This window comes from Dipodomys merriami, unplaced genomic scaffold (genome assembly GCF_024711535.1).
Source record: "Dipodomys merriami isolate MVZ:Mamm:240054 unplaced genomic scaffold, mDipMer1.0.p SCAF_408, whole genome shotgun sequence".
Taxonomy (NCBI): Eukaryota; Metazoa; Chordata; class Mammalia; order Rodentia; family Heteromyidae; genus Dipodomys; species Dipodomys merriami.
In genome coordinates, this window is record NW_027205693.1 from 840,440 (window position 1) to 861,086 (window position 20,647).

At 43.3% G+C, this 20,647-nt stretch overlaps 2 protein-coding genes and 1 long non-coding RNA gene across 5 annotated transcripts; 2 read left to right on the forward strand and 1 right to left on the reverse strand.

Annotated features, from left to right (window-relative positions):
* The first annotated feature begins 3,267 nt into the window (after positions 1-3,267).
* On the forward strand, positions 3,268-8,100 carry LOC138806784 (uncharacterized). 3 transcript variants are annotated; one of them, XR_011365983.1, is made up of 3 exons: positions 3,268-3,383; positions 3,518-3,891; positions 4,865-8,100. It is a non-coding gene; the product is annotated as an uncharacterized lncRNA (long non-coding RNA). The 3 variants fall into 3 exon arrangements; XR_011365984.1 differs by having other exon boundaries at positions 5,986-8,100; XR_011365985.1 differs by having other exon boundaries at positions 3,518-3,647; positions 3,754-8,100.
* A 103-nt stretch (positions 8,101-8,203) lies between these two features.
* On the reverse strand, positions 8,204-8,937 carry LOC138806782 (small integral membrane protein 10-like protein 1). The gene has a single exon (XM_069992139.1). The coding sequence runs from the start codon at positions 8,780-8,782 to the stop codon at positions 8,582-8,584; it is 201 nt and encodes a 66-aa protein (XP_069848240.1). The 5' UTR covers positions 8,783-8,937; the 3' UTR covers positions 8,204-8,581.
* An 8,320-nt stretch (positions 8,938-17,257) lies between these two features.
* Positions 17,258-18,178, forward strand: LOC138806787 (taste receptor type 2 member 20-like). The gene has a single exon (XM_069992141.1). It carries the CDS (start codon positions 17,258-17,260, stop codon positions 18,176-18,178), a length of 921 nt encoding a protein of 306 aa, XP_069848242.1.
* The last annotated feature ends 2,469 nt before the right edge of the window (positions 18,179-20,647 follow it).

Genomic DNA, 20,647 nt, shown 5'->3' on the forward strand with positions numbered 1-20,647 from the left:
TCTTTCAATAATGGGAATGAGAAGAAGTTATCAATGCACCATAATAAAATAAATAGAGTTTAAGACCTGCTTAAACAAAAGGAGTACCAGAAGATCTCTGTATCCTGGCAAGGATGAAGGTCAAGTTTAGAAGGTCAAGTTTAGGAGAAGGTAAAGGGCACCTGGCAGCCTGCCACAGCAAAGCCCAGGCTAGGCCCACCGACCTGTGACACTCCAACCTCCCCACTTCCATCTGAGAGAGTCCACGTTTGTTAGCCAAAACTTAAAATAATTGCTTTTGAGGAGCTTCTATCGGGACTAGGCCCAGAATTTTAGACTCAAACCTTTCCTGTTACCATTGCTGTCAAAGACAAATGCCCATTAATTGAGAATATCAACACATGAAACATATCTGAAGATTTGCAACTACATGACTATGTCTTTGAACCAAATGTAATCAAATGTCCTTAAAATGCTCTGTATTACATAAACATTTCCATTCTTGGGTAAAAGATTTGATTCCCTACCTGGGCAATAGTCTGTTTTTCCTTAGAAGTTTGCTGTTGTTAGGGCTGGGAACATGGCTCAGTGGTAGAGTGGTCACTTCACATGCATGAGACCCTGGGTTCAATTCCTCAGCACCACATAGCAGAAAAGGCCGGAAGTGGCGCTGTGGCTCAAGTGGAAGAGCTCTAGCCTTGAGCTGAAGAGCTCAGGGACAGTGCCCAGGCCCAGAGTTCAGGCCCAGTGACCCCTCCCACCCCCCAAAAAAAGTTTGCTTAAGACTCATTTATTAACCATTTATTTCATTATGGTATTACACAGTATTTTAACTTTTTTTTCCTCAAAAAATTGTGAACAGCTTGTTAGACCTAATATTATTATTATTATTATTATTATTTTTTGTCAGTAGTGGTCTTGAACTCTGGGCCTGGGTGCTGTCCCTGTGCTCTTCAGCTCAAGGCAAGAGCTCTACCGTTTGAGCCACAGCACCACTTCTGGTTTTCTAGTGGTTTATTGGAGATAAGAGTCTCACGGACTTTCCTGCCTGGGCTGGCTTTGAACCATGATCCTCAGATCTCAGCCTCCTGAGTAGCTAGGATTACAGGCGTGAGCTATTAGCACCCAACTCTCTATGCCTTTTGATAACACTCTTACCCCCAAAATATCAGTTCGCTAATTCTATGAAACACTGGCTGTTTTTTCCTCAAGTTGTTTGCTTACTGTATTTCAAAGAGTATTAAATATAATAACAAACCCTGTTTTGTATGTTCCCCCTAACCTCCCAGTTCCTACTATTCATAAGGTATTATAGCATTAGTTAATACAATTGAGTCACAAGATGTGCTTTGCATGATAAACCATGGCAATAGTAGATTCAGTTTAAGAAGTTGCTAAAATTTACCTGTGCTAAAAAGATGTTTTAAGTGTTCACTCTTTTAAATCCACGAGGAGTAGCAAATGAATTTGCTAGTTTTCCCACAGCAGAGAAAGCAGAAAAGTTCCATTCCTGTTTTTATTCTGGCAGTATGAGCAGAAGTATTAGTCACAGACAGCGTAGGGATCACATGTATTTCTTTCATTATATCCCCCCCATCCCATCTCCCTGTAATTTCTTTGAATAGTGAAAAAATGAAAATGGCTTTCCATTTCCCTGCAGATGACATAACAGTGACTGATAAAATACATTGCCTTTTGTGGGTGTCAGAACTGAGGCTTGAACTCACAGCCTGGGGTACGGTCTTAGCCTTTTTGCTCAGGTCTGGTGTTCTACCACGTGAACTACAGCTTTACTTCTGGCTCGTAGACTTTCCAGGCTGGGCTGGCTTTGAACCTCAGTCCTCAGAGCTCAGCTCCAAGTAGTTAGGAGTACAGGTGTGGTGCCTGTCAAATTCTCTGGACTTTTAGCTCCCTCCTTCCTGATGCTGAGGACCAGTACTCTTTCACTGAGCAAAATCCTCATCTCTGGAGAACACTTTTAAAAGAACGGATTCACTGTTATTTAGTGGAAAATAAAGAGTATTTAATGGAGGATTAGGAATTGGTGAAGGATTCCTAGAGGAAGGTACAGGATAGACTGGCAGGGGAACAGGATGAAAGGGAACAAAGCTGGCCACATGCAGTGGGAAGGCTGTTGAAGGAGGCATGTTCCAACCATGGGGCTCAGGTCAGGTGTGGCCAAGGTGCAGGTGGTCCTGTGGTAAAAGCAGGATTAGCTGAAATAAACTGCATGATTGAAAAGCAGTGTGTCCGACACCTGCTTGCTTTCCTTGATGCTGGACATGTGGCCCTTGCGCCTTTGTCACCAGGTGAAGTTTCCATTCTGATTTCTCTGAGGCAGTCTGCTTCCTGATCACCTGACATTACTGGTCCAGAGATGAGCAGCGTTGCAGGACAAAGTGGACACAGCCCACTGCTGCTTGAGTGACACAGTGCTAACACCCCGAGGGAGAGCATGAGGGCTGCCCCCAGAATTGGGGAGGGAACAGAGAGCCCACAGGGTTTCCTGAAAAGATTTTTAATGACTTACAGGAAAACATCAAAAAAAGAGGACACAGACAATAGTTTTGAGGCATCTGTCTGATTCTAAATGTATCTGTTGGGAACGTTTTACAAAATCATGTGCCCAATAGCCAACAATGCTACAGAAGTAGTCTTTATTCTTCAAATGTGGAAATGCCAGCTGAAGTTAGGTTTAATTGCTGAAGCAGACCACAGCAAAGTCTCGCTGCCAATGATGGCGATAACCAGCTACAAGAAACAATGATCTTTGTCCAGTACAGGGTTTCCTGGTTGGGAAAGATGTCAGATCCAGGGCTCAGACCCTCTGCAGAGGGATTGCAGAAATCACTAAAACTAAAAAGTAACCACCTCTCATTTGAAATGAATGACAAAGTGCAAGTTTCAGGGCAGGAAAAGAGGTCATTGGAGGTGATTCAATGGCTTTTCCTATCACTCTTCTTAGTCTGCTCAAACACATACAACATCAGACATTATCCCATTACTGTGATTGCCTTACATGGGAGAGATTTTATTAATGTCTGAGGAAAGAGACTTGAGAACAGAAAATTAAAAGTACATGATAGAGGAGGAACACTGTTAATTCTACCACCAACTATATAATCTGAAGCAATTACAAGTTCTCTTTGTCACACAGCCTCTCCAGGCGCCCTTGTTTTAAGATGTTTTCTCAAATCTGCCTTACCAAGTGACCAAGCCATCACAGGCTGCACTTCCTCTCTTTTAGCCATTGCTTCACCTTAGGTCAGTAGTTAACTGTACGTTTAATAATTTACCAATGCAAACATACTTGGGGACTGTGGATTCGTTTCTAGATCCCTGTGGTGGAGCAATATTGCAGTGGAGGGAGTTGGAGGAAGTGGTTTTCCCAAGCACATGAAAGGGTAATGTATTGAATGGGACAGCACTGTATTAAAACTGACATGTTTAATTGAAGTATTTACTGCTAAAAGCACAGCCATCCTCTAAGACTCCCATCGTTCATCATTTCTTTGCTTTGCTGGTGATGGTGCTGAAGGTTACGAAGCCGAGGCAGTTTCCTAAAGATGCAATGAGGTGTGCAGTACGATGACTGACTTTCCTGGGAGACCTGCTGGGAGCAGGCCACACGGACAGTCCTGATCCACAGGAAAAAACTTCTGTCAAAGGTAACTTACTTTTGTAAACAAAGAGGTGTTTTGTAAAGAAACAATACTTAGAACGTGTCCTTTTTTTTGTTTTTCATCTCTCCTTTTTTCTCTTGGTGGTACTGAGGTGAACTCAGGGACTTACACTTGCTGGGTGGGCACTGCCACACACTTGGAATCGAGTTTGGCTTTACCAGAGGGCCCTTGGACCACTATCCTCCTCTACATACTCCTTTGACACACTGGACTGCAAACTACACAAGAGGTACACTGTTAACACTTGCTCTTATTTGCTCAGATGGGGTCTCACTTCTTCCCTGGGCTGGCCTCAAATTGTGATCCACTAGATCTCTGCATTACGAGATTTCTGGCTAGGAGGGCCACCAAGGAGAGAGTGAAGGAGCTGCAGATTTCTATCACATACTTCCAGTTCTATGTTATTTTCTTGTTTAATATAAGAATTCTTTTCATATTTTAGATAATGGCCTTTAGTCAGACATGTGTTCTGCAAATATTTTCCCTCAGTTGTGGCTTGTGTTCTGATTCTTTTACATAGCAGAGGTTAATTTTAAAAAAGAACATTTTTGGTACTGTGTTAAAAATGCTATCACTAAGCTTTCCTAGATTTTTTTTGTATTTTCTTTTAGATGTTTTGAAAATCTTAATTATGTTTCATCTTGAGTTCATTTGTCAGAAACAGGTTTTGTTTAGGTTCTTACTATTGGTTATACCTTTAGAATCAGTCTGTCTAGTTATTCTGCTTTGTTTCATTCATAGACTTAAAAAATGCTAACTTTTTTCTTAAGGGATTAATTTTATGCTTTGATCAAGGAAATGTCACAAGAGTAGGGCCTGATCTGACCTGTAAATATTTGACAGTAAATATTAGATCAATAAGTGCCTGAGTAAATAACCTGTTTTACTACTTTTCAGTTTAATAAGGTAAAATGTAAGTAAACAGCACACTATATATAAACTAATGAATTATTCTCATAATTCATGAAACTTACTCGTAAATTTTGTTTCTACATTTATTTTTGATTGATGTTAAGTATGCTGTTCTTGCAACCTTACAAATAACTCTGCTGAAGACTTGGAAAACTTAGAAAGTTCCTTCTGTTATATTAAATAGAAATATAATTACAATTTAAACCATAGGCAGCTTAACATCAATTACTTTTATAGATCCAATTAATTTCCTAAAACCTATCCCTGAACTTCAAAAATCTTGCCAATAGGTGGAGCTCCTGATCCACAACCTTTTACTCCAGGTCAAAACATGGCATTTCCACCATTCACTTCAGTACCTCTGAAAACAAAGACACAAGTTTACGATGACAACTTTCTGGTTTTGTACTTTTTGTTTGTTCCCAATTCCAGCTCCTCAACTCCTGGATTTGGAGACTGACAACAGGCTCTGATGAAATCACATTTCTGATTTACTTTCGTTTACACTGAGCAATAGCAAGTGCTTATTCAGCAGTGGGACAGTGCAAAAGGAAAACATTTTAATGGTGTTGAAATAAAGATTTAGTGAAAGACAACATTTTGTCAACTATTGTGAAATAGCTCAGGTTCCTGGCTCTCTTCTAACCCCAATTGAAGGGAGGATTTAGAGCTCCCCTTCCAGCTGTTTGCTGGATAACTAGAGATATCTCGTAGACTTGAACCAGGATTCTCAGCCTTTTGAGGAGGAAGGATTATAGGTGTGAGACACTGGCATTCATGAGCACAAACATACTTTATCCTGACACAGGGAGTAGAATTTGGACAAATTAAATGTTTTGGAGGTTCAGATTTTAGATTTACAGATAAGATATTGTAGCTCTTTTATATCTTGATGCCAGTGCCCCTACTGCCTGCCTGAGGTATGTTTTCCTGGTGCTTGCAGGGAGAGCCAGGAGTAATGCAGTTAGGCATATTTATACACAGCCTGCTCAGTGACAGGGTGCACAGCATTCCCCTTTGTGTGCTGGACGATGTTCATGCCAACATTTTATCACTTATTTGGATGAAGAAACATGTGGGGGGCTGGGAAGGTGGCTCAGTGGTAGAGCACTTGCCTTGCATGCCTGAGGCCCTGGGTTCGATTCCTCAGCACCACATAGGCAAAAAGAAAAATAGCCAGAAGTGGCGCTGTGGCTCAAGTGGTAGAGCGCTAGCCTTGAGCTGAAGAGCTGAGGGACAGCGCCCAGGCCCTGAGTTCAGGCCCCACGACCTGACCAAGAAAAAAAAAAAAAAAAAAGAAACATGTGGGTTCACATTTAAAATTAACAATCTGTACTTTTTTTTTTTCAGTCATGGGACTTGAACTCAGGGTCTGGGTGCTGTCCCTGAGTTTTTTTTTTTTTTTTGCTAGCACTCTTCCACTTAAACCACAACTCCATTTCCACTTTTCTGGTGCTTTTTTGGAGAAAAGAATCTCACAACTTTACTGCCTGGGATGGCTTCGGACGTTGATCCTCAGATCTCGGCCTCTTGAGCAGCTAGAATTACAGATGTGAGCCACCAGTGCCTGGCATATTTCTACTCTTATGTCTTTTATAGCTAAAGACAGAAATGAGCATTTGTAGACAAAGAAAATGCAAAGAGTGATCTGTATTTTAACAAATAAACAGTACCTCACATGGAAAACTGTGGCCTATAACTATAGTAGAACAAAAAAAATCAGTTGACTGCTATGTACAAAACACCCCAAAAGCAGACACTCACTTCTGTATTCAACAGCACCCACTGTCTAGTTTGCCTCAGCCAATGCTCTTGGCTTTAGGTCAGGGCAGGGACAAGCAAATTCCTGGCCTCCAGATTACTTGGAATACAGTCTTTGTAAATTAGTGTAATAAGTGGTTTAGTTTGGGCACAATGTTTTTCTCCCTAGGAAACTTAATCAAACTGCATTATGTGGAAAGAAAAATCTGTATCAAGCTTTGAGAGCAATTGTGAAGAATTGAGGGTAACTTGTCAAGCTTACAATCTTACTACCAACACTTGAGGTCTCTCTTGGCATTTTTACTGCTTCATTAACTATGTTCCTGATATTTTAGACTAAAATGTTTTGGCTCCTGAACTCTGAGTGACTAGGAAATCTTATTTTTTTTTTTTTTTAAAAGCCAGTAATGCACAATAAAACCTGCTGTGAATTGTTACCATTGTTGGCAGATTGATCTAAAGAAGTGAGTTCCAATCTGGTTAGATGAATCTGGGAAAAATAAATGGAAAAAAAAAGCCACTGTACTTAGCTTTATAGGTAAGAGTATCTATGAGAAGTAAAAAGGCAGAGAGCAGATGGGAGAGGAAGATTTGCACAAGTGTTTAGCTGGAGACAAGGCATGAAGAGGGCCACAAGTCCAGAGCTGGATTAGGTGCTGGAGGAGGACAGGACAAGTGACTTCCTGTTGTCTTGGAAGTACTGGGGATTGAACTCAGGCCCTTGTGCTTATTGGGCATGAGTTCTGTTACTTGAGCCATGCCTCCATTCCACAGGACAATCATTTTAAATCATAGAGAATAGTCTAGAACATTACGCGAAATTTAAAATTTTATCCTGGGTAACAAAAACTCGTTTAGGCCCCAGTGGCTCACCCCTCTGATCCTGGTTACTCAGGAGGCTGAAATCTGGATGATCTCAGGAAGAAAAGCCCATGAGACTTCATATACCCTTAACAGGCAAAAAGCCAGACTGGAGGTATTGCTTGAGTGGTAAAGTACCAGTTTTGAGCATGCAAGGCACGTGAGAGCCCGAGGCCCTGAGTTCATGCCCTGCTAAGTTAACACCTTCGCCATCCAATTCTTTTGTTAGAATGACGTGAGGTTCCTTTCCACACCCTTACGTCAGCACTTTCCTCTTTGAGACTAAAAATTGCTCCCCAGACATGCTTTCTATAACGTTGTATTTTATTCACATGGCAATGTTCTACTTGCGGGAACAGCTCGTTCGCTGTGCACATGGCCCAGAAGGGAAGGCAGTCTTATCTTGAATCCTCGAGCCTTTCTAGGTGGACGGTGTTTGGCCTTCACAGTTAAGGAAACCGAGGGCTTACGAGTTCTGATGGGCACCCTCAAGGGCCGGAGTGCGCGTTCTCACGGAGGTCTGCAGAACCCCACGCGGGCCGCACCGACTCTGAACCAGCCGAGGACCGTTCCAAAGTAAGATCTGAATTCTGAATCAGAGCGGCGAGACCAAGGGAACACTGCGGGGACGGAGGCCGTCCGGACCAGGCGCCGTCCCGCGTGTCCCCCACTGCGTCCCGCAGCGCTCCTCGGGATCCACGCACGAGCGTGCACGCTGGCTCACACGGGACTGCGGCGTAGTCTCCCACCTTTTCAGGTCTGCAATGACCTCGGTGCGTACACGCATCCGCTGCGCGTGCGTATCACACGCGTCCCCCCCCCCCCACACACACCGGGCACATACCCTGACAGCGGGCCTCTCCTGCCGACGCCTCGCTGCCCTCGTCTGAGTGGTGTTGGTCCTGGTCGCGGCCACGCCTGGCACTGGCTTCCGGTCCCCGCCCCCCCCCCCCCCGCCGCGGCTCCGCTTCCGGCGCCGCGAGGTTTTGGCGGGAATTCCACGTGGCCCCCCCCCCCACCGGAGGTGTGACCCCGGCCCCGCCCCCTCCATCCGGGTCCCTCCCTCGAGCGCGAGGCCCGCAGGCGCCTTAACTTGAGTCCGTCAGCCCCGGGGTATGTGGTCCATCCAACTTCCTTCGGGAATGCTGTCCCTGCTGTTCTCACGCGGGGGGTCCGGGCCTCACTCGGTGCGCCACGTCCGTCTGTTTGTCCATCCACCCGCGTGTGTGAAGGGCGCAGTATCACGTCCTCCGTCTCCGCCGGCCATCAGGAGGAACCGCCAGGGGCCGAGTGCGCAGGCGCGGCCGGCCCCGCGGAGCCTCGCGAGACTTCGGGACACCCGCCGCCCGCCGCCGCGGCGGCCATGACGCCGGCTCCGGCGGGGTCTAGATGTGTACCTGCAGGCGGACGTTGAGCACCACCGAGCCCGCCACGTAGACGTACGGGAAGCTGGCGCGCAGCTGCCAGGCCAGCTCGAAGAAGGCGAGCAGGGTGCGGGACAGACCCTTGCAGAAGACGCCGTACGACGTAGGGGCGGCCGGCGGGGGCGCGGGCCTGAGGGCCGCGGGGGCCGGCGGGGACGCCATGGCCGGGGGCGGCGGCCGGGCTCGGGTCTCGGCGGAGTCGGGCCTGCGTTCGCGCCCGACGCCTGCGCCCTGCCGGCGCCGCAGCTCCCGCGGACCCGGGGCGAAAGCTGGGCCGGGCGGAGCGGACGCCGGGCCTTTGCGTCCCTGGGGCTCCTCCCCGGAGCTCCGCCCCGCCTCCCCGCCGCTCCCCGCCCCGCCTCCCGGCCGCTCCGCCCCCTGGCCTCCCCCCCCCCCTTAACCCCCCCACCCGGGGCGGGGCTGATGCCCCGGCCTCCGAGGCCCGCCACTGCGGAGCGCACCGGGTCTCCAGCCCCACGGCCTGTGCTCGGTGATCCGAACCTCCATCCCCCCCCCCCTCCCCACGGGACTTTACACGGTCAGCCGGGGAACCGCTGCCAGAATGATGTAAGAAAATCAACACCGTACACAACGCGCGCTTTCCCAACACTGCTGTAAACTTAAAGGTGAACGGTACAGACCCCCCCCCCCCCTCCTCGGCTCTCCGAGGACACACACCAAGGGAGCCCGAGGCTGCTGTGCACGCCTCCCCTCAGTGACCTCATCACCTGGTCACCCAGCCACCCCCCCCCGCCCCCACCCCCCAGCCCCCTGCTCCCCGGTACCTTCGCCAACTTCGCATTTATTCCATCACACATTACTGTGACGCTGTAATCTGTATTTCACACATCTGTCTCATTCTGCACAGCGCATCTGCAATGCAAAGCATTGTGACCATAGCGGGTTTTTTAAAGGTGTGTTGCTTAAGCAAAAGGTTCATATGACAGTGTAAATGCAACTCCTTTAAAAAGAAAGGGATTGTGCAAATAAGCTCGTGTTTCTAAAGTGCAGGCTTTAGAATCAGTGGGCCAAACAGAAGGAGGTCTGTACATTGGCATCACTCTTGAAAATAATGGCAGTTGTTTTTTAAACAACTGGATTGTTTTCCAGAAGGAAAAAGATTGAAAACAAAACGAGAAACCCAAGAAGTGTAAGTTAATGGAAAAGGAATATATGTAAAATTGAAACGAATGCTCACAGTGTAAAACAATTTGTGGGGTTAAAAAATGCAATGAATAAAACAAATGAAAATAAGAGGCCTGAGGTGAAGTATTTTTTACTTTTTCATCACCGGTTCAGAATACCTGAGTCGGCCGAGAGGAGGTATTCTGGCTTGTGGTTTTAGAGGGTTCAGATCGGGGTCAGCTGGTTCCAATGGCTGGCCAATGAGCATCTTGGTGAGAGTGTATTGGAAGCTGCAAGCAAAGAGTGAGAATGACCAAGCCAGTCACCTCCTCAACACCATTGAGAGCCAAGCTTCTAACAAGAATCAGCCAGGGATATTTTCATCTAAATCCCAAGGTGAAGGGGTAAGTTGGGTTGAATTTTATTTTGAACTTTTCATTGTGAGGAGAGCCTGGAAATTCTACTCGTGTATACCAAGGAAATGCATCAAGTGATGTGAAAATGAACGGCTTCATAGCTTGACAGAACTAGTCTTTACTGTAAATAGTAGTAATGGTTTGTTTTTCACCTTCATTAACTTCTGTATAATAGATTATCCACACACATTATCTATACAGTTAAATTCACAAATGGCACCATACCTTCACCGCAGTTAATTTAACATACATTTTACTTGCTAATAATTTGTATATGTATTTTACATGTCCAAGAATATTATTTCTATACTATTAATTGGCAGTCTGACTGATACACTGACGTCTTACTGTGTGAAAGTTAATCTGAAAACATTTCACAGCAATACTTGGTCTATGATCAAACTACTGTGCACTGTTAATTCAGCAACTGTTAATTCAGGATGATATGGTTCGGGCTGAGTAATCAGCTATGAGGATTCTAAGAGCATGAATGGGAGAAGTGTGATTCAGTTCCAAATACATGAACAGTGACTTTTCTGAAAACAAAAAGAATAATGACTGTTGTCTTTCAGGGTTGCTGAAATAATAAACCGAGGCATTTACAACTTCAAATAATCTAAAACTTGGAGATCCATTTTCCAGGGTGTTTCACTTTTGCCAACCCACAAAAATCTTTGCTTAAAGTACATTAATCCAAATTGTGTGAATTACTTGAAACTTGCAGATCATGTTGAAAGCTATTGGACTTTGCCAGAAAACCACGCAGACATCCAGGTAACCAAGAAAGGTTTATTGCTAGGGAAAGGGGGCCAGCAAGATTCCTCACAAGGGAGAAGTGAGAAGAAGCATTATCTATTGTCTGAGGTGACCTATATAATAACCTAGGGGGTTTAGGAGGGGCTAGAAGAGGCTAAGAGGCGGAGACCCGGTGTGGACCTGTGGGCCAGGGGCTTCATCATGGTGGACTGATTTATGGCTGCTGTCCAAATAGTAGATAAGGGGTCTTGCAGCTGCCCAGACCTAAGGTCACTCTAAGGGGCTCTGCTTTCTATAGTGGTAGCTGCCCCATAGAAGTGCCATCCCAAGCTAGAGGGGGTTGGAAATTTACTGCCTTTACTATGTGGGCCTAGTGTTGCCTAGGAAGGGATCATGCTAAGCTGTGGAGAAGGGAAGAAGTGGACTAAGCTATGGGAAGGGAGCTCAATTTGCTAACACATGTGGTCAAGTTAAGTACTTGATACACAGAAGAAAAGGGCAAAGAGAAACCAGCATGAACATTTGGTCTCACCTTAAGGCCATAACAGAAGTCATCAGGAATATTAACTGTGAACCAGAGAACAGGAATATAGACTGGGAGAAGAAAAAGGAATTTTAGATGGCCATGGTTTATGTTTTCTGCATGAATCTACCTTTAAACATCATAGCTTTTCTTTAGCAAGCATTCGGAACAAGAAATCAGCAACAGCAAATACCAATTATGCTGCACTTCTCTGTTTCCTCTTAAACTGCTTCTTTCCACTCAGAATTTCCTTTGTTTCACGTAAAACCCCAGCTTAGATAATCTTTTTAAGGACTCAACTGAGTTATGACTATAAAGAAGACATGATCAATTTCTCTAAATTTCTTCTCTTTTTCTGTTTTTTTTTTTTTTTTCTCCCTCAAATGAGAAAATCTGCAGTCAAGTCCCTTATATCACATACTGGCCAAGTTTTCAACTCTGTTTTTGAGAGTGGAGATTTAGGAAAGTGGGCTTAAAAACCCAAATGATCCAAGCCTTAGGAAAAAGGAAAATTGCAAATTCATGCAAATTGCTCTTTCTCATATTTGCATGCAAACAAAATGGGTTTTAATCTTTCAGAGGGCCTCATAGTCACAGAAAGTTGCTATGATTAGCAGAACTATCTGCGAGGAAGAATTCAAGAATTCCTGGTCACAACTTATCAGATACTTCTGAATTAAAACTCTACAATGAAATATCAGATATTTGCCAAAATGCAAGCAACATGTGGCAATGAAACTAAAATTGAATACTAGAGAGGTTAGGAGTTTTGTCTTTTCAGGCATTTCAGTTGAAGGGAAATGTATGCAGCTGTTGTTGATGTAGAAACCTTTTTGTGGAGGTGGGGTGGGAAAATTTGCTACCAGCCCAGGCTGGCTTCAAATTTATGATTTTTTTTTTTCTTTTTTAGTTGTGGGGCTTGGGTGCTGGGCACTATTCCTGAGCTCTTTAGCTCAAGGTTAGCGCTCTACCACCTGAGCCACAGCGCCACTTCTGGGTTTCTAGTGGTTAATTGGAAATAAGAGTGTCATGGACTTTCCTGAGCAGGCTGGCTTTGAACCGTGATCCTCAGATCTCAGCCTCCTGAGTAGTTGGGATTACAGGGGTAAGCCACCAGCACCTGGCTATATAGTTCATTTTCAACATAGTATCTAGTGAGTATCACTTGCTACATTTATTCACCCTTTATCCTACCATTTCTGTGTCTCCCCTTGTCTTCCCACAGACAAGAACAAACAAGACAAAAGGAAAGGAAAACAAAAACAGCAACAAAAAAGATAAAAATCCTCTTTTTTTCATTTCTTGGAGTTCATTTTAATAAATATTAGTTTATATGGTCAAATACACACAGCTATTGCTCCTATGTGATCCTCTTCTAGGGGGACTCGATATTAGTGTTTTGGAATTGTGTCCATAAAGTTCAATTGTTGGTGCAAGTGTCAGAATATTTTCTTGGTGATAGTACCCTAAAACTTATCTCCAGAATGGAGTGTGTTAAATACTGCATAGTGTTTCTTTCCCCTGGTCCTAGGGCTTGAACTGTGGGCATGAGGGCTGTCCCTGAGCTGCTTTGGCTCAAGGCAAGTGCTCTACCACTTACTATTTTTATGCCACTCTTATATTCCACACTTAACTAGGGGGAAAACATCTATATTTCTTAGAACAGAGTCCAGTCATTCATCTATCTCATTTGCAGTATTGGGGTGGAGGGAATATCTGTTAAGGAGCCCATATTATTATTATTTTTTTTGTATGTGTACATTCTTTTTTATTTTTATTTTTTGTGAACATACTGTACAGAGGGGTTACAATTACATGGGCAAGATAATGAGTACATTTCTTATCAAGCATTGTAGCCTCCTCCTTTGTTTACCCTTCACATCCCTTCCCAGCCTCCCCCGCCCCCCAACCTAATTACCCCTCCCCCCCACACACCAAAGTTGTAAAGTTCGATTTTGACATAACAACTTGTACTTCTCATAGTTGTATCAGGTTCACCTGTATCCTTTTTTTTTTTTTTTTTGGTCGGTCGTGGGACTTGAACTCTGGGCCTGAGCGCTGTCCCTCAGCTCTTCAGCTCAAGGCAAGCGCTCTACCACTTGAGCTACAGCGCCACTTCCGGTTTTCTGGTGGTTTATTGGAGATAGGAGTCTCACGGTCTCTCCTGCCTGGGCTGGCTTTGAACCACGATCCTCAGATCTCAGCCTCCTGAGTAGCTAGGATTACAGGCGTGAGCCACCAGCGCCTGGCTTCCTTTTCCCCCATCTCCTCCACAAATTATACCGACATCAAATATAGTGAAAGCAGGGGTTATACTGTGGGGGAGGGACATACACAGCTACAAAGAAATAATCTTATAAATGAGTTAGAAACAAATGCATGAAAGAAAAAAACATTTAAATACATATCTAAGGGTTCATTTTCCTAACATCACATTATCTGACCTTTCCTGCTTGACTCATACATATACTAGATATTGCAAATAAGGGAAACCATGGGACCTATGTTTCTTTGGGCTTGGCTTACTTCACTTAATATAATTTTTTCCAAGCCTTTCCATTTCCTAACAAATGGGGAAATGTCATTCTTTCTGATGGAGGCATAGAATTCCATTGTGTATATATACCACATTTTCTTGATCCATTCATCTACTGAGGGGCATCTGGGTTGGTTCCATATCTTAGCTATAGTAAATAATGCTGCAATAAACATAGTCGTGCTGGTAGCATTAGTGTGGTCTTGTTTGTGAACATTTGGGTAAATGCCCAAAAGTGGGATTGCTGGGTCATAGGGGAGCTCTATGTGGAGTCTTTTGAGGAACCTCCATACTGCTTTCCAAAGTGGTTGAACAAGTTTACATTCCCACCAACAATGCAGTAAGGTTCCCTTCTGTCCACATCCCCTCCAGCATCTGTTGTTGTTAGAGTTCTTGATTATAGCCATTCTAACTGGGGTGAGGTGGTATCTCAATGTTGTTTTGATTTGCATTTCTTTTATGGCTAGGGAGATTGAGCATTTCTTCATGTGTTTATTGGCCATACTTCTTTCTTCTTCAGAGAAGTTTCTCTTCAAGTCTTTAGCCCACTTATTTATTGGTCAGTTGTTTCTTTGAGGATTTGTTGTTGGGGGATTTAATTTTTTGAGTTCCAAGTATATTTTAGATATGAGACCCTTGTCAATTGTATGGCTAGTAAAGATCTTCTCCCAATCTGTGGGCTTTCTATTGATCTTGCTATCTATGTCCTTTGCCATGCAGAAGCTCTGCAACTTCATGAAATCCCATTTGTCCAACCTTTCTTTGATTTGTTGGGTTTCCGGGTCTCTATTCAGAAAATTTCGGCCTGAGCCAAGGAGGCCTAGGGTTTCTCCTATTCCATCCTGTAATGTTTTCAGAGTGTCTGCTTTGACTTCGAGGTCTTTGATCCATTTAGAGTTGATTCTGGTGCAGGGTGATATATAAGGATCTAGTTTTAGTTTTCTACAAGTAGTTAATCAATTTTGCCAGCACCATTTACTGAAGAGGCTGTCTTTCTTCCATTCTATTATTTTAGCTCCCTTATCGAAGATTAGTTGGCTATAGGTCTGTAGGTTCATTTTTGGGTTTTCAATTCTATTCCATTGGTCCTGAGGTCTGTTCTTATGCCAGTACCAAGCTGTTTTGATTACTATGAAGGAGCCCATATTATATTTATTGAAATATATATTATGTAGTAATTCTCTCTTGGGAGAGCATGGACTGAACCTAGGACCTGTACGTCTGGGCAGTTTCCACAGCTTGACTTTTGACTAGTGCTTCAATGAGCACAAGTGTGCAAGAGCCTCTATTACGTCCTGACATGTTCCTTTGGCTGTATGCCCAAGAAAGGTATTGCTGGGTCATAAGGGAGTTCTCTGTGTGGTTTCTTTGAGGACCTTCCATGCTTCATGGTGATTGCACAATTTACATTCCTACCAGCAGTGTGTAAGGGGTCCTTTTTCCTGGCTTCTTTATCAGCATTATTTGTTGTGCAGGTTCTCGATGATGGATACTCAGACTAGAGATAAAAATCTGTTTCATTTTGGTTTGCATTTCTCAGGTACTTATTGGACAATTGTCCAATATTTGCCATTTATGAAGTGGATGGTTGACTCTGGAATTTTATTTTTTTTGACCTCCTTGTATGTTCTAGATACTAACCTTTGTCATATGTACAACCTGATAAGATTTCTCCCATCTTGTGAGCTGGTTTTTCAGTTGAGTGAGCATTTCCTTTGCTTTGCAGAAGCTTTGTAGTTTGGTGCAATCCCATTTTCCAATCCTTGCTGTTCTATGAGAGTAATATTGGGAAGTTTTTGTTTATGACAGTATGTTTCAGTGTTTCACCTATTCTTTCCTGTAGTAGTTTCAGATTTTCAGATCTTATGTCAAGACTCTTGATCCACTTTGAACTGAATTTAGTACAACACAAGAGAAAGATGTCTATTTTTCAGTCTTTTATTTGTAGATAGCCAGTTCTCCAAACATTCTCCAATCATTGTTCTCCAATGAATCTTTTGGGATCTTTTGTCCAAATTGAGATAACAGTATCTATATGGATTTGTTTCTGAATCTTCTATTCCATTGGTCTTCATGTTTGTTTTTATGCCAGTACCCTGCCATTTTTGTTGCTGTGGTTCTGTAGTATATAAGTGGCTGTGAAATTGCTTTTTATTATTTTCATTGTTTTACTATTTTAATGAAATAATTGTATAAAATTAAATAGGTAAAAGAAACCTTTTAGCAAAATGGTAAACAGTAATACTAGTTTTTCTTTTCTTTTCTTTATTTCTTTTTTTTTGTGCCAGTCCTGAGTCTTGAGCTCAGGTCCTGGCACTATTCCTGAGTATTTTTTTAACTCAAGAACTGCTCTACCACTTGAGCCACAGTTCCACTTCTGGATTTTGGTGGTCACTTGGAGAGAAGAGTCTCACAACTTTCCTGTCCAGGCTGGCTTCAAACCACAATTCTCAGATCTCAGTCTCTTGAGCAGCTAGGATTATAGGTGTGAATCACCGGGGCCAGGCTGAGAGATTGTTTTGAAAAATAATAATGGGTTAAAATAAGCTTGAAGGGGATAAACAAATGACTTTTACAACCATCATGATATCCCTGAAACACATTTCCAATCTTGGAGATTACAGAACATTATTCTACCTATGAACTGTGTGTGCATGCGCACATGTACTTCCATGGACAAGCTTGTGAACGTGGAAACAACACCATTACACAGGGTATTCGTTACCGGTCTGCCTAGGGTTCTCAAGGAAAATGTGGGTTTTTGATAGAAGAATATGGGACTCATTCTACATAAATCTTAGCACAAATGAACTCATAGTGGTGGTGATTCTAAATTACTCCATGCTGTATGTATTGATTTCTAAAATTTTACTAGCAAACAACCAAAGTCGATGAACACAAATCAGGGAAAGTTTGAACAAGGACAAAATTGCAAACAAAGAAATAGAATATGGCTGTATTTGCATGCTAGCAAATGAGAACGCAATTTCCACTCCAGCGTCAACTGTGAGCTGTCCCAGCCTCCTGCAGGGACACAGGTATGTAACCTGAACAGACACGGGAAGTTCATTTGAGCATGTTTTTCCATAAGTATAGGATTTAATTCACCCACTAAAACACTGTGGTATTTTGCTGCCTAATATTGATCATTGAATTAAGAAAAACAAGATCCTCAGCACACATCTGTAAGTCAAAGACACAGAGTTTAAGGCCAGTGATTTAGAAGAATCAAGAGGAGTGATCTAGTCATAATGGGCCTGCCTTATGTTTTCTTTTCAGATATGAATTTACTAGCATGCATTACTTCCTTCTTTGTAATAGTGGGATTTGTCATTGGAAACTTAGCCAATGCCTTCATAGTTCTGGTGAACAGCATGGACTGTGTTAAGAGAAAAAAGATCTCTGCTGCGGATGGAATTCTCACTGGCTTGGCTATCTCCAGGATTGGCTTGCTTTGGGTAATAGTAATGGAGTATTGTTTAATTGTGTTAAATACAGGAACATGTAGGAAACAAGGAACAATTATTTACCATGTTTCCTGGGTGGTAACCAACCATCTTAGTGTTTGGCTTGCAACAATACTAAGCATATTTTATTTGCTTAAGATAGCTAATTTCTCCAGTCTTCTATTTCTTCATCTGAAGAGGAGAGTTAAAAGCATTATGGTTATGATATTGTTGGGGATGTTGATGTTTTTATCAGTTAGTTTTACAATGGAATATGTAGAAAATGTGTTGGATAGCTATGAAGGAAATGTGACATGGAAGAGCCAGCTGAAGGACACAATACACCTTTCGAATATGACTGTATTCACTCTTGGAAGCAGCATACCCTTCCTTATATCACTGATCTGTGTCTTGCTGTTAATCTATTCCCTGTGCAAACATTTCAGGAAGATGAGGCTCTATAGCAAAGGAGCCCAAGATCCCAGCACCAAAGTCCATGTGAAGGCTTTGCAAACCACCACCTCCTTCCTCTTGCTATTTGCTCTGTATACCTTCTCTGTAATCATATCAGGCTGGTATTATAATAAGCCACTACATGAATCAGTCAATTTGCTTTATCAGGCTGCTGGTAGCATCTATCTTTCAAGCCATTCATGCATCCTGATTTGGGCAAACAAGAAGCTGAAGCAGGCCTTTCTGTCCGTTGTGTCCCAGGTGAGGTGCTGGCTGAAAGAATGGAAAATTTCAAGTCCCTAGGTGAATAATGGAGACAAATAGGAATTTTGGGAAAAATTAAATGGATGGAGTCTATAACATTTTTTGTTTCTACAACTGTTTCCAGACCATATGTATTTAAGATAAGAAATTTCTAAGGATACACATAGTAGATCTTCTACCTATGTGTGTTAAATAAAAGAACATGTGAAGATGTGTGCACATGTATGAAACAATATAAGATTATTGATAACAATCATTTTTAATCTCAAAAATAATTCTACAAGATCTGGTAGGACATTTTCAGAATTGTGAGTCACTCTTCTACTCTGTTTTCCTTTACTTGAAGCATTTACAATCGATATTTATGTGCTGCTAAAATGATTGTAGGAAGTCCCAAGTACTTTCCCCTGTACTTCATATCACATATTTCTGTGAACATACGTTTGGATTTCACTGTTTGAACTGTTCTTGCATGGCAAGAGCATTCAAATCTAAGCCTTTTATCAAAGATAAATGTTTGAGATAGACTTTATTAAAAAGTATTTCCTTTTAAATACAGAGTAAACAGAATTATACAATATGCAAGGAATAAAGTTCAAGAGTAACATGAGTATTTATGGTGAGTTTAATGTGTTACATAAGTAGTACGGAGAAGTATTAGATTTAACACAAGTGGAGAGATGTCTGTAAACAGGATGAAGGACGGAGGGCCATGGCTGAAGCCTGGCTCTAGGGCAGTGGTGTTTCCGTGCATACACAGGAAACTGTACAGTTCGGTGCATATCTTAACTTAGGGTTGGTAAGACCAGACCCAGTGTCTGGGATTAAAATGGTAACATTTCTCTGCAAAGACAAACCTGTACAGAAATGGGGGGGGGGATGCAGACATGGAGACAAGCATAATGGTGGTGATGAAGCATCTGTCGACACCACACTCAGCTGAGAGGCAGCAAGCTGGTCAGCGCATTGACTTGTGACTCCCAAGAACTTCCCAGAAGTTCCAAGAAGAAACCAAGACCCAGCCTGGGTCCTTGGAAGAGATATGGCGTCATGATTTGAGAGTTTATTTCTCCTTGATCTTCTATTTTCCACTGGCCAAGGTTTACTGGGAGCAGCACCGACATGTCTGCTTTTCTGCCTTGCGTCATCTGATTCGCTCGTGGTCTTTCACGAGGTGCTCTTGCTCACAGTGTGAGCGCCATGCCGTGGAGGGCAGCGCGTAGGTTGCACGGGCTGCTGATAGAACAGGAATGAGTGTGGGTATCCGAGACACACAGGAACTCAGGTGCAAGGTAAGCCGTCCCGCATCCTTCTCCTGGGAAATGGATTATTCTGCATTGTGGATGAACCACGAGGCTCAGAGACGCTCCCCAGGGGGAAGTGCCACGCTGATTTGGACCCAAGCAGGCCCTGTCTCTACCAGAAGCCTATGAGTTCCAGTGATAGCATCTACTCTACATAGCTTCACCTCTGCTTCCTTTCCTGCTCGGTTTCTTGGGCGGAGCAAAGCCGTGATGGCCATATACTTGTGCTTCTAAGTAGTTTTTGTGAACAAAAAATTGGATTTATGTCTTCTTCATATATCTTTCCCCCAATGTTGGGCATTCACGAGACATCTTCATGGTATTTGGGCTCTGCTTTCTTTACCCAGCCTTGTTTCATGGGACTGAGATTGTGGTTTACCCTTGTCCCTGGAATATTCCATGTCTCTCTGCAATACCTGAGGTGGTTTTGTTTTGAGACCAGGCTTTCCAGGCTGGCCTGCCTGTGCAGTCCAAGTGCGGGAGTTGCCGGTGAGCGTCACCATGCCCAGCTGTCCAGGTGGGCCCTGCTCATGCCCTGTGCTGCCCAGGCAGCATCCTTCCTCTGTCCTGACGCCTGTAGAGTTGGTCACAAGGCAGAGGTTGGAGAGAGCTGAAAGGAGGTGGATGAAATCTGAAGGTTTGCTTTCCACCGAGAAGTCAGGCAGGGGAGAAGCAGTGATTGAGAAGGCTGAGCCCCAGTGATGCACAAGAAGATGCAAAAATCCTCACACACATGAGATTGTCATAAATGTACAGAATGAATTAATACTGAATTCATTATACTTGAAAGCAATTTTACACGATATCTTTATTAACTACCACAGTGGTAAACATGAACCTAATGCATAATGAACAAATGGAAAGCCTGAATGACTGAAATGGAAAATGAATAAAATTTGGATAGATATACGTGTATATTTATATAATGGTATGTAGATATGAATACTCATGACCTTCTCAAAAGCGAAGGAAGTAAAAACAAAAAATAAGTATTCTTAGTGCCACATTTTTTTTTTTTTGGTCAGTCTTGGGTCTTGAACTCTGGGCTTGGGCGCTGTCCCTGTGCTCTTCAGCTCAATGCAAGTACTCTACTGCTTGAGCCATAGCACCACTTCCAGTTTTCTAGTGGTTTATTGGAGATAAGAATCTCATGGACTTTCCTGCCAGGGATGGCTTTGAACTGTGATCTCCAGATCTCAGCCTG

Bases quoted from the DNA above. Each gene is read 5' to 3' on its own strand.
- LOC138806782 (XM_069992139.1), bottom strand. From the start codon at position 8,782: ATGGCGTCCCCGCCGGCCCCCGCGGCCCTCAGGCCCGCGCCCCCGCCG.
- LOC138806787 (XM_069992141.1), top strand. From the start codon at position 17,258: ATGAATTTACTAGCATGCATTACTTCCTTCTTTGTAATAGTGGGATTT.